At 41.9% G+C, this 16014-nt stretch overlaps 1 protein-coding gene across 3 annotated transcripts; it reads right to left on the bottom strand.

Annotated features, from left to right (window-relative positions):
- Nucleotides 1-8778: 8778 nt before the first annotated feature.
- LOC110535246 (transmembrane protein 14C) lies at nt 8779-12458 on the bottom strand. Of its 3 annotated transcripts, none has more exons than XM_021620129.2 (5): nt 12313-12458; nt 9754-9827; nt 9503-9604; nt 9196-9283; nt 8779-9086 (listed from the first exon to the last, which is right to left on the bottom strand). In XM_021620129.2, exons 1-5 carry the CDS (start codon nt 12411-12413, stop codon nt 9026-9028), a joined length of 426 nt encoding a protein of 141 aa, XP_021475804.1. In that variant the 5' UTR covers nt 12414-12458; the 3' UTR covers nt 8779-9025. The 3 variants fall into 3 exon arrangements, with proteins under 3 accessions (XP_021475804.1, XP_021475806.1, XP_021475805.1); XM_021620131.2 differs by lacking the exon at nt 12313-12458 and adding an exon at nt 12171-12292; XM_021620130.2 differs by lacking the exon at nt 12313-12458 and adding an exon at nt 11473-11519.
- Between the last annotated feature and the right edge of the window lie 3556 nt (nt 12459-16014).

The raw sequence follows: 16014 nt of genomic DNA, 5'->3' as shown, positions 1-16014 counted from the left end.
ACACACCCGGTTGATATACTATCAAATATATATTTTAAAAAGAACCTGAGGATTGATTATAAAAAACGTTTGACATGTTTCTGTGGACATTATGGATATTATTTGGAATTTTCGTCTGTGTTGTCGTGACCGCTCTTTCCTGTGGATTTCTGAACATAACGCGACAAACAAACGGAGGTATTTTGGATATAGAATCACCTTAATGGAACAAAAGGAACAGTTGTTGTGTAACTGTGAGTCTCGTGAGTGAAAACATCCGAAGATCATCAAAGGTAAACAATTAATTTGATTGCTTTTCTGATTTTTGTGACCAAGCTACCTGATACTAAGTGTACTTAATGTTTTGTCATGCGATCGATAAACTTACACAAACGCTTGGATTGCTTTCTCTGAAAAACATAATTTCAAAATCTGACACGACAGGTGGATTAACAAAAGGCTAAGCTGTGTTTTGCAATATTGCACTTGTGATTTCATGAATATTAATATTTTTTAGTCATATTATTTGACTGTGGCGCTATGCTATTCAGCGGTTGCTGATGACAATTATCCTGCTTAAGGGATGGGTAGCGTCAAGAAGTTAACCTCTTGACCTCTTGGCAGCCTAGGACTTTCACCTTTTGGGGAAGATATCTGTGTAGATTCCCGTGTAACTCCTGGAATCAGGTTAAAGCTCACACAGAGAGAGAGGGCTATGTAAATCCACATTCCCAATATACAAATATATGGAGTATAGTAAAGGTCAGGGTTTTTGACTGCAATCCGGAGCGAGGGACGTATTGCATAAAGGTACAAATTACCATTAAAGGTGTGAGGAAAGAGGATCTTGGGTTATGGTATGCGGGTTTCGACCCGACCAGCATTGACACTAAGGTACCATTCCGAGTAGTAGAGGGTAGGACTGGTGATAGATCTACAGCCAGTACAAGTTAATATACAAGTTAAATCTAGAATTGGCTTCCTATTTCGCAACAAAGCATCCTTCACTCATGCTGCCAAACATACCGTTGTAAAACTGACCATCCTACCAATCCTCGACTTCGGCGATGTCATTTACAAAATAGCCTCAAATACCCTACTCAACAAATTGGATGCAGTCTATCACAGTGCAATCAGTTTTGTCACCAAAGCCTCATATACTACCCACCATTGCGACCTGTTGGCTGGCCCTCGCTTCATACTCGTCGCCAAACCCACTGGCTCCATGTCATCTACAAGACCCTGCTAGGTAAAGTCCCCCCTTATCTCAGCTCGCTGGTCACCATAGCATCACCCACCTGTAGCACGCGCTCCAGCAGGTATATCTCTCTGGTCACCCCTAAAACCAATTCTTTCTTTGGCCGCCTCTCCTTCCAGTTCTCTGCTGCCAATGACTGGAACGAACTACAAAAATCTCTGAAACTGGAAACACTTATCTCCCTCACTAGCTTTAAGCACCAACTGTCAGAGCAGCTCACTGATTACTGCACCTGTACATTAAGCTCACCTCTAATTTAGCCCAAACAACTACCTCTTTCCCTACTGTATTTATTTATTTATTTTGCTCCTTTGCACCCCATTATTTTTATTTCTACTTTGCACATTCTTCCACTGCAAATCTACCATTCCAGTGTTTTACTTGCTATATTGTATTTACTTTACCACCATGGCCTTTTTTTTGCCTTTACCTCCCTTATCTCACCTCATTTGCTCACATCGTATATAGACTTGTTTATACTGTATTATAGACTGTATGTTTGTTTTACTCCATGTGTAACTCTGTGTCATTGTATGTGTCGAACTGCTTTGCTTTATCTTGGCCAGGTCACAATTGTAAATGAGAACTTGTTCTCAACTTGCCTACCTGGTTAAATAAAGGTGAAATAAATCAAAATAAATAAACAAGCAATACCTTTGATGAAACGGACGTCATCCGTGGAGTCATCCAGGGTCAAGGACCAGTGAGGATAGTTCAAACTAAAGATCTCAAAGAAGTTATAGAGGTAGAAACAGGGTTTGTGGATACCAATTTGTGGATGGAGTGGATCCAATGTACAGCCAGGTCTATGGCTAAGGAAGAGTGCTATGCCTGTGGAACAGCTAAACACCGGGGTGGCGTGTATGGTAAAGCTTTTCATGTAAGTAGGAAAGCCTGACAATGATAGCTGTACTGCTCTACATTATTTGTATCCCTACGTGGCTATTAGATCTAGGCTTCCCCCCTTCGAAGTAGCAGGCGGAGACTATTACTGTTTGGCCCAGTACAATCCTCATGGGAGGGACGTGGGGGAGGTGACTAGATGTAACAAGACTGAGAATGTCACAACTGATGAAACTATGAGGGATTTGACCGGGTGCTTGAGCTCCGAGAACTTCAGTAAAATAAAAAGACAGAGAGCTGATGTCTGGTGGTTGTGTGGGGGAGTGGAATTATGGCCAACTCTACCTACAAATTGGTCAGGCACATGTGCTCTTGTGCAGTTAGGAATGCCTTTCACCCTCATCCAACACCATGACCTCATGCCAGTAAAGCGGGCAAGAAGGAGCTCTCCGTCTGGGTCTTTTGACGACAGAGTATATATTGACAATATTGGGGTTCCAAGGGGGGTGCCAGATGACTATAAAGCTAGAAACCAGATGTTAGCAGGGTTGGAGTCTAGAATTTTCTGGTGGTCAACTCTCAATAAGAATATAGATTGGATTGATTATATCTATTATAATCAACAGCGTTTCTTCAACTATACCAGGGATGAGATAAAAGGGTTAGCAGAACAGACAGATGCAACTAGTTTAATGACAAGGCAGAATAGAATAGCATTGGATATGTTACTGGCCGAGAAGGGTGGAGTATGTGTGATATTTGGATCAGCGTGCTGTACATACATTCCTAATAACACAGCTCCAGATGGATCAGTGACCAAGGCCCTGGCAGGTTTGACCACATTAGCTCATGAGTTAGCAGAGAACTCTGGGGTGGATACTTCCCTGACAGGGTGGTTCGAAAGCATGTTTGGGAAATGGAAAAATATTGTAAGTACTGTATTGTGGGCTGCTTTCACCTGTATGAGTGTGCTGGTGTTGTGTGGATGCTGTTTGGTCCCATGTGTGAGAGGTTTAATCACCAGAACTCTAGAGAGATCGATGACGCAACAGATGGTGAGATATGGACCGATTCCGAGCTCCGACCAGTGGGATGACGAATACAGATCTCCAGGCCTAGGAGATGGCTCCGTTTCTTTTAACCACGAGGAGCCAATGTTAGATGAGACTATCTTCAATGTTTAGATCAAACTGTTCCTTTAATGAAGATTATAATGACAATCCTATTAGGAAGAGTTATAATTGGATATAGGCCTAGAACAGTCATTGATGAGTATCGGATGTAAATACATGAATTGGTTTTGTTTGTTCTTGTATAACATTTATGATTCCATATAGCGTTTGATGTATCAGTGTGTATTATTTAGTCATGAAGGGTGGATTGCTTAAAGGTAAAGATTAAAGAATCCCACCCTGAAATGTAACTAATGTGATTCTTAGTTTATGTAGCATGTATAATGAATGATTAAAGTACTAAACATAAGTCCAATAAGGTTTGGTAGAGAAATGTGTTTGTGTATGTGCCTAAGAAAATACCGAGAACAATTCAAATGTGTTTGACCCGACCTGGCTAGAACTCTGAGAAACTTATGATAGGACAGGGAGTCCTTTCAAGGTTCCTCTAATCTCGGGGGAATGGAACTGTCGAATGGCTAGTGATAAACAGTGGTGAGAACTCTGGGGAAGGATACAACTTACCTACTGTTCGTGTGTATGTACAGTGGGGCAAAAAAGTATTTAGTCAGCCACCAATTGTGCAAGTTCTCCCACTTAAAAAGATGAGAGAGGCCTGTAATTGTAATCATAGGTACACTTCAACTATGACAGACAAAATCAGAAAAAAAATCCAGAAAATCACATTGTAGGATTTTTTATGAATTTATTTGCAAATTATGGTGGAAAATAAGTATTTGGTCACCCACAAACAAACAAGATGTCTGGCTCTCACAGACCTGTAACATCTTCTTTACGAGGCTCCTTTGTCCTCCACTCGTTACCTGTATTAATGGCACCTGTTTGAACTTGTTATCAGTATAAAAGACACCTGTCCACAACCTTAAACAGTCACACTCCAAACTTCACTATGGCAAAGACCAAAGAGCTGTCAAAGGACACCAGGAACAAAAATGTAGACCTGCACCAGGCTGGGAAGACTGAATCTGCATTAGGTAAGCAGCTTGGTTTGAAGAAATCAACTGTGGGAGCAATTATTAGGAAATGGAAGACATACAAGAACACTGATAATCTCCCTCGATCTGGGGCTCCACGCAAGATCTCACCCCGTGGGGTCAAAATGATCACAAGAACGGTGAGCAAAAATCCCAGAACCACACAGGGGGACCTAGTGAATGACCTGCAGAGAGCTGGGACCAAAGTAACAAAGCCTACCATCAGTAATACACTACGCCGCCAGGGACTCAAATCCTGCAGTGCCAGACGTGTCCCGAGGCTTAAGCCAGTACATATCCAGGCACGTGGCAGGGTCTTTCAGCATGACAATGATCCCAAACACACAGAGGAACGTATAGTCCTCTACACTGGTGGCTATCAAGAGGGTCGTATAGTCCTCTACACTGGTGGCCATCAAGAGGTATGCATAGTCCTACTCCACTTGTCAGTGGCCTGAGTGGTTTGTTTCCTAGCATGGCTTAGCCTTGTTTGTTTACTAGCATGGTTTAGCCTCATTTGTTTACTAGCATGGTTTTGTCTCGTTTGTTTACTATCAGGGTTTAGCCTTTTTTGTTTACAAGCATGGCTTTGTTCTGAGAGGCCATGGGTAAGTGTACTTCCAAGGGTGAATTTTAATGCACAAGAGTTCACTACCGTCATAAAAAAATTATGATGACTCATACACCTTCCTGTCTGGCAAAACATTAGCAATAATGAAATTAAGGTTAAGGGAAGGGTTAAAGCAGGGGCCCCCAAACTAGAGGTCGCGGCCTGATTTGAAAATGGGGTCACACAACAAAATTTGCCCTTGGTTCATAGAACCGGGGTTAAGTCAGTAACTTCCAGTTGCCGCTAGACGCATTTGTAATAAACAGAAAGGTTTCTGTTTCCTTCCTATAAATGTTGCTCTACCTTTTGAATGATTTAAGCAAAAAATATATATTATGACCTCATCCCTGAAAGATAAAACTCTCAGGATCATGTATGTCCTGTTTCCCTCTACTATGCCCACAAGCCTTTAGAACCCAGTGGACAAGACCAGGCTCTATATCACCCTGGGGAGAGGTACATCGATGATGATGTTCTTTTCTGCACAGAAGATCCATACAACATTATTGGCTGATGATCTTCTGAACTTCCCAATACCTTTCTAATGCATTTCAGTCACTTCAAACCAGACTGTCTTCAGAATGAAATACTATCAAAAATAATGACAGATCAAACTGATTTCAAATAGACTGCCATAGCCCCAATTATTATTTATTTTTTTACATTGGGCGTTGATTTCATCACTTTTTGTGGGGTCGAAATACATTTTGATATCAAAATGTGGTCGTGGGCCAAAAAAGTTTGGCAAGGTTATGCATAGGATTAACCACCATCCGGAACCATACAAAATATGCAGGCTGCATGTACACTCCGCAACTACAAACAAATGCGGCTGAAGTCTCCCTTTAGGTTTTCCCATGACTAAGGAAAGCCAGGTTACAGGTTTGTCTTTCATCATGGAGATTAGGTAGAATAATGGATGTGGCGGTGCGGGGGGGTGAGTGCCAGTTATAACTAGAGTGCCAGTTATAACAGCTTATAGCATACACCCATTTCCTTGCCAAGTCATGTATTTAAGAGTGGGAAACTGCAGGTGGCTTGTTCATTAGGCAACAAAATGGAAGTAAATTTACTGAAACAGGGAGGGACTATAAGAAATGCTTATACTCGTTTTCTGTTGCAAAACATTAACAAAAAAACGATGTTGCATTGCCTTACTAACACAACCCAGATTAGTTAGAAATTTCATATACAGACAATTCTATGAATTCTTAATTTGCAGAAACAAGTTCATCCCTGAGTCAGCGATCAGAAACATACATTTTCAGATATTACAAAGCCAATAATTTATTCATTAACATGGTAGGTCTCCCATAAGAACTACTTGACTCTCTCCTGTGACAACACCAAGGATAACTGGAGTAACAGGAGGTCGTTACCATTACCATCACTGGCACTCCCATCATTCATAGAGTTGGCTATTGTCTGTAAACACTGACAAATATTTTGGCTTTTTGTGAATTATCATATGTGGCACAACCCCATATGGTGCATTTTAAAGGGATGGTTCACTCCATTGTCTTGCGATTTAAAGGGATGGATGGTTGGTTCAAAGTTAATTTTCCTCAAAAGTGGTCTAAAGTCCTTATTCTATACTTGTTGTGTATAGATTCCACTACATTAGAATCAATCAATCACCCAAAATCCCCCAGCAGACACCCAACAGCCGCTCCAGTAGACCCCCCACCAGGCCCCCCAACAGCCCCTCAAGTTGATCCCCCCCAACAGCCCCTCCAGTAGATCCCCCCAAAAGCCCCTCCACCATGCGCCCCAACAGCCCCTCCACCATGCGCCCCAACAGCCCCTCCAGTAGACCCACCAACAGTAAGTTATGTGACAATTGTAACATTATAACACAGTATCCCTCATAAATCTAACTCAAAGAGACATGTGTATCTATTTGGATTCGGACATGACTGGACTCTTGACCTATGAAATGTCCCGTTCTGTGAGCTTGTGTGGCCCAACACTTTGCGGCTGAGCCGTTGTTGCTTCTGGACGTTTCCACTTCACAATAACAGCACTTATAGTTGACCGGGGCATATCAAGCAGGGCATAAACTCGACGAACTGACTTGTTGGAAAGGTGATATCCTGTGACGGCCCCACGTTGAAAGTCTGTCTATGGATTTTATACACCTTTCCCCAGAGCTGTGCCTCGACACAATCCTGTCTCTGAGCTCTACGGACAATTCCTTCGACCTCATGGCTTAGTTTTTGCTCTGACATGCACTGTCAACTGTGGGACCTTATATAGAAAGGTGTGTGCTTTTCCAAATCATGTCCAATCAATTGAATTTACCACAGGTGCACTCCAAACAAGTTGTACAAGCATCAAGGATGATCAATGGAAACAGGATGCACCTGAGCTAAATTTCAAGTCTCATAGTAAAGTGTCTGAATACTTACGTAAATAAGGCATTTATGTTTTTGACTTTTAATGCATTAGCAAAAATGTGCTTTGTCATTATGGGGTAGTGTGTAAATTGAGGGATTAAAAACATTATTTAAATCAATTTTAGAATAAGGCTGTAACGTAATAAAATGTGGAAAAAGTCCAGGGGTCTGAATACTTTTCGAATGCACTGTACATTAACATTCATCTACATGACGTTAAAGAGAGCCATTTTGATTCAATGAAAGTGAGTGGATGTTCTGCCACAGATGTCTGTCTCAGAGTTACTTTGAAGCTGGAAAGAACACACTAGGGGCGAATTTCCCAGGATACTGATTAAGTCTAGTCCTGGACCAAAAAGCACTTGCAACAGAAATTCCCCAATGTGCATGCTTTTCAGTGCTGGACTAGGCTGAATCTGTGTCCAGACAATTGTCCCTATAGAAGGGGTCCTGTAACTATGGTATAGTACATTCAGCACATGGATCACTCAGATCTTTTTTTATTTTCAGATTATGATGGAAGGCAGACAGGCCCCAAATGAAAAGGACAGGGCTCTGTGGAAAACCTCTAGCAACCAGACTAGAGGTCCACTTGCACAGCCAGTCCATGGGAGGGTAGACTTGGCACCCAAGTACGGAAGGGAAATCACTAGTGCACCAAGAGAAGCTATAAACCCAACCTGCAGGTTTAGCCCCAGTCTGATATGCACTAAGAAGGAAACTGTTTTGTAGCTCTGAACTTCACTGCCCTAAGTGCATGTACTTCTGAAAGGCCTCCAATGTATTATTCCAACAAAGTAACATGTACAGGGATGTCCAAGGAGTCATTTCTGTACATGTTTTTATGGCATCACTGGCATCATTTGGGTGATGTATTTGAACAAGACATATGCCAGGAGGACAGATCCCTCTAACTTCACCAGAAGAGTACCGGGACTATGTATTGTAATTGCTGATTGACAGGCTGATGCGTTAGCTCTAAAACAGGGGTTCTTATCAGCTCAAGACCCAAGAAATTGTCAATCCTCCCATGACTCAAATCGTCCTCCAACAACCCAAATTAAGAAGAAATAAATGTGTAATTATAGATGTATTCTCATCATTTTTACGACCCACCTCTCACATGCCCGGGGCCCACTTTGGGTCCGACCAATAATTTAAGAAACACTGCTGTAAAGTATCCCTCATAGACAATCACGTCCTGAAACCCGTTGGATGCCGACATCTGGCATGCCTCATGCAATTAGTTTATGATATTAGATTTTTTGTGAATTTTGTATTCTAGATTTTTATAATGTAATTGTTTCTATTATGTTTAAGAGTTTTGTTTACATTACTAAACTCAAGGGACATTTTATTAGGAAATTCTTCCTAAAACTGTAATTGTAAAGGTTTATCGCTCATATATCCCGAGTAGTAATTTACTGAATCAGTGGTTAAAGCAGCATTGACTTCAGTTATATTATGTATGATGGCAGTCTACACTTATATAAAGGTAAATAAACAAACACTGGCCATCTTATAAACCTTATACGCAACTTCACGGTTCATTTATCTCTTGTAATGTAATGACAAATCTGCGTAACAATATGAACAAAAACACATGACAGTCCTTGTTATTTCATAAATCAGTGTTCAATTATACATTTTTCCAAAATAACATTCACATATCTGACTGATATTCTTGGTGAACGATATAAGACCGTAGAAAAGCACGAGAGGATAGTGATTTTGACATCGGTGTCTGTGAACGTCTTCTTCATTTCAGTGCATTATGACTCCTGGGGCTTCTGCAGCAGCATTCCAACACCCAGCTTCCCCACCATAAGTAGACTACACAAGGTAGAGACAAAAATAACATGTTAAGTAATCTCATACTGCATCATCCCCATTTCCTAGTCCTGAAACAACAACAACAAAAATAAGGGAGTTGATTGGCTACCTTGCTGCTGCCATCATTCCAGCAGGCATCATCTTCCTGGAACCATAGAATCTCTTTCCCATCACACCTGCCAGGGCTCCTGATGTGACTGTGTGATACAGGGGGAATTGACTCAATGCCGTAGGTCTACTGTAAAACTAATCATCATGAGTAGCTAGAAGTCAGTTAGTAGTGATCAAGAGAGGTCTGGGCGACGAGACATATGTATACATACTTGGCTAGGGTGTCTAAATGTGACAGAAATTGTACTTTTAACAGAGAGATACATTCACAAAACAGTGAGGGACAACACCAAAGGTTTACTAACCTAGAGACACCCAAACATTTGTAGGATCTTGCGATATCTGGTAGGCACCAACCCCAGCTAAGCTGCCGAAGAGAAGACCTGCCGCCAAGGAGGGGACACTGCCTGGAGACACCAAAAGATGTACAGGGGAGAATGGAAACCATGTCATCAGTTCATTGTCACAAGACTGGACATATAATGCAATGCATTAGACTCAAAAACAATTGACTCTATTCAATTGAGTTAACATGACGGCACAACAATAAACCTACGTGCTTTGACATAGCCCATCACGCCTCCGGATGCAATGAGTGCTGCATACCCATATCCAACCCAATCAGTCATTCTAGAACATGTAACGATGGAAAGAGAGAGAATGTTAGGCTACTAATCGCCATTTGCCACGCCCACTGCAGAACAATTGGCAGTGGGCATGTGGCGACGATACATGTGTAGCAAGTCATTAATTAACTCACGATGTGCCCGTTTAAATATGTTAGATAGCCATGTTTGTTGTTTTGCAAAAATGTATCTCACTGCTAAACTGAGGTGTATTGATTACGCCGATTCTGTTGCAAGACGTTACGTCGCATTAGTGGAAACCCAGAGTGTTCTCAGGGCAGACCTGGTTGTGGCTAGATACCATACATTACCAAAAGTATGTGGACACCTGCATGTGTCGATAATCTCATGCCAAAATTAGATTCATATGGAGTTGGTCCCCCCCCTTTGCTGCAATAACAGCCTCCACCCCTTTGGGAAATTTTCCCACTAGATTTTGGAACATTGCTGCGGGGACTTCCTTCCATTCAGCCACAAGAGCAGTAGCAAGGTCGGGCACTGATGTTGGGAGATTAGGCCTGGCTCGCAGTCGGCGTTCCAATTAATCTCAAATTCATCCCAAACTGCAAGATGGTGAAGCATGATTCATTACTCCAGAGTCCAATGGAGTTCACTCCAGCTGATGCTTGGTATTGCACATGGTGATCTTGTGTGCGGCTGCTCAGCTATGGAAACCCATTTCATGAAGTTCCCAACAAACAGTTATTGTGCTGGCATTGCTTACAGAGGCAGTTTGGAACTCGTGGTGAGGACAGACGATTTTAACGTGCTACGCACTTCAGCACTCTGCTGTCTCGTACTGTGAGCTTGTTTGGTCTACCACTTCGCAGCTGAGCCGTTGTTTCTCCTAAACATTTCTACTACTTCACAATAAGAGTACTTACAATTGACCAGGGCAGCTCTAGTTGTGCAGAAATTTGACAAACTGACTTGATGGAAACGTGGCATCCTATGACGGTGCCACATTGAAAGTCACTGAGCTCTTCAGTAAAGCCATTCTACTGACAGTGTGTCTATGAAGATTGCTTGTGTAACAGTATAGCTTCCATCCCTTTCCTTGCCTCGAACCAGGGACCCTCTGCACACATCATCTGACACCCACGAAGCATCGTTACCCATCGCACCACAAAAGCAGAGCAAGGGGAAAAACTACTTCAAGGTCTCAGAGCGAGTGAAGTCACCGATTGAAACGCTATTAGTGCGCACCCCGCTAACTAGCTAGCCATTTCACATTGGTTACACATGGCTGTGTGCCAGATTTTATACACCTGTCTGCAACGGTTGTGGCTGAAATATCTTAATCCACTAATTTGAAGTGGCGTCCACATACACTAAATATACAAAAGTACGTTTGAGTCGAGACAATTTTAGCTTAACCTAATTATCATACCCTTCATTCACCTAACCTGTTAGGAAAAGTAATTTGTGTTAGGCAGAACCAGCAGACCTGCCCTGAGAACAGTCTTGGTTTCCACTAATCCAGAAAATGTTTTGAAACAAAAACAAGAGCTTCTATTGGACAAATTCAGGTAGGTTTCCTCCCCATTTCGGTTGCTTCAGTTTGGTGGTTCTTAAACGGTCAACGGTTTCCCTTGCAAGACATAATGGACACACCCCTGTTCACTTCGATACAATGTAGCTTGTCGTACCCTGAGCTGCACTGGGAACGGAACGCAATCATGGTTACATTAAGACACAGTGGAGCTGGCACGAGAAATGCGTCAGAAAACGTTCCTCAATGCAGGGATGGGATATACCACTGTACTCAATTTGACCTTTATCCACAATGTTCCATCGAGATGATTGAAAAACTGATAGTTCCCTTTTTGTCCTCATGCTTGCTAGCAGTAGCCACCTCCGCCGTTTTGTAATGGCAGTGTCAGCCAATCAGCTCCTTTGCTGTTCAACACCACGTTCCATAACAACTGCGGTGGCTAATGCTAGCTAACATGAGGACAAAGTGCAGTTTTCTTGGAACACTTGGAAGTATTTAAAATGTCATTATGCAGCAGTGTGGATAAAAGTACATTTTTGGAGTACAGTGGCATATCCCATCCGTTCATTTTCCAACTCCTATCTCATGCAGGCTCCACCGTGTCTTAATGTAACCATGATTGCGTCCATGACCCCAGTACAGCACAGGGTAAAAAAGCGTGACGGTAGGGTCACTATCTTCTGGTAACAGTGTAGCCTGTCCCAGCTAAATTCATCAGTGGAACACTGTAGTTAATTGCCCCAACGTTGCTACAATGTTTCCCTTTTTAAAATATATATTATATTTTCTTCAGTACATTGTAATGTATCGGTTGGGAAACACAATTGCAAGTCAGAGCGCAACATAGCATACCTAGCAGTTTAAGACAACAGTGCCCATTGAGTCAATGGAGTTGCCCATGTGTGGGATCGGCATTAATTTAAAAGGCAGATGGCTACATTGTCAAGTTTAGGAAACCTTTGGATGAATAGTAAAACACAAGCTTGTGTACAACCTTGCTCCTGTTGGCGTATCCTTCAACGCTGCTTCGTAGTGCGTATCGTAGCAATGACGCGTTGCCAAAGACCCCACGGGAAGTGAAGTTTTTCTCCACATGGCAGACAGCAGAACCTAATTTGTCTGGAACACTCTGGACCTCATATCCCATGTACCCCCAATTATAATGTTTTACGAAGTGACACTATCAAAATAATTGACAAAAGCTCTGTGTCTACAATAAATTTATAAAAACATGCAATTAAAGCACACATTAAGCTCTGTGTCTACAATAAATGTATAAGAACGTGCAATTAAAGCACACATTAAGCTCTGTGTCTACAATAAATGTATAAGAACGTGCAATTAAAGCACACATTAAGCTCTGTGTCTACAATAAATGTATAAGAACGTGCAATTAAAGCACACATACAAGGGGAAACCTAATATGTTAAAGGCCTGTAATTAATCGATGAAATACAGTACATCGCGTAGCCTATTTATTTAATTGTAATGAATTACTTTTCAGAATATTGGCCTAATGTAGAGAGTAATATCCGCAGAAAATGATGCACTTAATAATGAGTTGAATTTGAGTGTTTGTAAGGTGTTTTAGACATATGTCCAGAATGGATCGCGATGGTAACCACAAGGCCTACTGACAAAACAGAATATGGCTAATATGGCCTACCTAAGTAAGTGGAATATTTAATAAATGCCCAGTTTCTCGTTTCCCAGTTGCGATGTAACTAAAGCATAACGTTGATCGTACCAGATGCATCATTATTTACCAGACAAATTTGTGAGTGTTTCTGAAACCAACAGGTAGAGAAAACCCTGTGCAGGTAGAGTAAATATTGTATTGCCAATGGCCCTGGAACTGATCCTGTATATAGCTTGCTTACTTTCTTGTGTTCTTCTTATTTTTATTTATCGTGTTTTTGTTCTACTTTACTTTTTTTTAATGGTAATACTGATATTGATTACTGCATTGTTTGGGGGCCCTAAGTAATATTTGGTTGGGGGACCTCCCACCTCACAGCAAAACATTTTTGTGACCCTCCCCCATCAAGTTTTCTGCAATTCTACCTATTTTGCCATGGGGTAGAGAAAAGCTAATTTAAAGCTAATTTCCTGCAGTTCTAAACATTTTGTAATGACTTATGCCATGTTAATATGATATCTGAGTGACAATGACTAACAAAAATCAATGGCGACCCCCTGGGGGTTAAAGCCCCTGAGATGTGCCCTGCGTGTCCGGTCGGTATTCGGCTATGATTATTCCAAGTTTAAATACCTGGCTAGACGACCAATCTAAAAATTGTTAGCTGACATGTCTAATTGAGTGACTGTCAGTGACATCACAAGATAAAAACTGCTGATACACAACCACATTGTCACATCCACAAGTACAGTGAAATGCATTATCAATCAATCTATCAATCAAATGTATTTATGAAGCCCTTTTTACATCAGCCGATGTCACAAAGTGCTGTACAGAAACCCAGCCTAATATCCCAAACAGCAAGCAGTAAAGATGTAGAAGCACGGTGGCTAGGAAAAACTCCATAGAAAGGCCAGAACCTAGGAAGAAACCTAGAGAGGAACCAGGCTCTGAGGGGTGGTCAAGCGTCTTCTGGCTGTGCCGGGTGGAGATTATAACAGAACATGGCCAAGATGTTCAAACGTTCATAGATGACCTGCTGGGCCAGATAATAATAATCACAGTGGTTGTAGAGGGTGGAACAGGTCAGCACCTCTGGAGTAAATGTCAGTTGGCTTTTCATAGCCAATCATTCAGCAAGTCCGGGACACGGTAGCACGTCCAGTGAACAGGTCAGGGTTCCATAGCCCCAGGCAGAGCAGTTGAAACTGGAGCAGCAGCATGACCAGGTGGACTGGGGACAGTAAGGAGTCATCAGGCCAGGTAGTCCTGAGGCATGGTCCTAGGGCTCATGTTCTCCGTGAGAAAAGAGAGAGAGAGAGAGAGAGAGAGAGAGAGAAAGAGAGAGAGAGAGAGAGAGAGAGAGAGAGAGAGAGAGAGAGAGAGAGAGAGAGAGAGAATACATAGTGGGCATGTGGGCATGATGCCGAAAAACTCAGTCTGGGTCATGCCCACTAGCGGCAAGTAAAGTAATTTTCCCACTAATTGGTCTTTTGACCAATCACATAATATCTTTTCACGTTTATAGTTTCCAATTTGTAGATTCAGCTTGTTTTTATTTTATTTTATTTTCACCTTTATTTAGCCAGGTAGGCAAGTTGAGAACAAGTTGTCATTTACAATTGCGACCTGGCCAAGATAAAGCAAAGCAGTTCGACACATACAACAACACAGAGTTACACATGGAATAAACAAACATACGGTCAATAATACAGTAGAAAAATAAGTCCATATACAATGTGAGCAAATGAGGTGAGAAGGGAGGTAAAGGCAAAAAAAAGGCCATGGTGGCGAGGTAAATACAATATAGCAAGTAAAACACTGGAATGGTAGATTTGCAGTGGAAGAATGTGCAAATTAGAAATATAAATAATTGGATGCAAAGGAGCTAAATAAATAAATACAGTAGGGGAAGAGGTAGTTGTTTGGGTTAAATTATAGATGGGCTATGTACAGGTGCAGTAATCTGTGAGCTGCTCTGACAGCTGGTGCTTAAAGCTAGTGAGGGAGATAAGTGTTTCCAGTTTCAGATAATTTTGTAGTTTGTTCCAGTCATTGGGGCTTTGGTGACAAAATGGATGGCACTGTGATAGACTGCATCCAATTTTTTGAGTAGGGTATTGGAGGCTATTTTGTAAATGACATCGCCGAAGTCGAGGATCGGTAGGATGGTCAGTTTTACGAGGGTATGTTTGGCAGCATGAGTGAAGGATGCTTTGATGCGAAATAGGAAGCCAATTCTAGATTTAACTTTGGATTGGAGATGTTTGATGTGAGTCTGGAAGGAGAGTTTACAGTCTAACCAGACACCTAGGTATTTGTAGTTATCCACATATTCTAAGTCAGAACCGTCCAGAGTAGTGATGCTGGACAGGCGGGCAGGTGCAGGCAGCTATCAGTTGAAGAGCATGCATTTAGTTTTACTTGTATTTAAGAGCAGTTGGAGGCCACAGAAGGAGAATTGTATGGCATTGAAGCTTGTCTGGAGGGTTGTTAACACAGTGTCCAAAGAAGGGCCAGATGTATACAGAATGGTGTCGTATGCGTAGAGGTGGATCAGAGACTCACCAGCAGCAAGAGCGACATCATTGATGTATACAGAGAATGAGAGTCAGCCCAAGAATTAAGCCCTGTGGTACCCCCATGGAGACTGCCAGAGGCCCATACAACAGGCCCTCTGATTTGACACACTGAACTCCATCAGAGAAGTAGTTGGTGAACCAGGCGAGGCAATCATTGTTATAAAATTAAGCTTGACAAAATGTTACCAATACATATTTCAAATCAAATCAAATGTATTTATATAGCCCTTCGTACATCAGCTGATATCTCAAAATGCTGTACAGAAACCCAGCCTAAAACCCCAAACAGCAAGCAATGCAGGTGTAGAAGCACGGTGGCTAGGAAAAACTCCCTAGAAAGGCCAAAACCTTGGAAGAAACCTAGAGGGGAACCAGGCTACAGTGCCTTGCGAAAGTATTCGGCCCCCTTGAACTTTGCGACCTTTTGCCACATTTCAGGCTTCAAACATAAAGATATAAAACTGTATTTTTTTGT

This window comes from Oncorhynchus mykiss, chromosome 11 (genome assembly GCF_013265735.2).
Source record: "Oncorhynchus mykiss isolate Arlee chromosome 11, USDA_OmykA_1.1, whole genome shotgun sequence".
NCBI lineage: Eukaryota > Metazoa > Chordata > Actinopteri > Salmoniformes > Salmonidae > Oncorhynchus > Oncorhynchus mykiss.
Note: the sequence above shows the minus strand (reverse complement) of the source record. Positions and strands in the feature narration are given on the sequence as shown.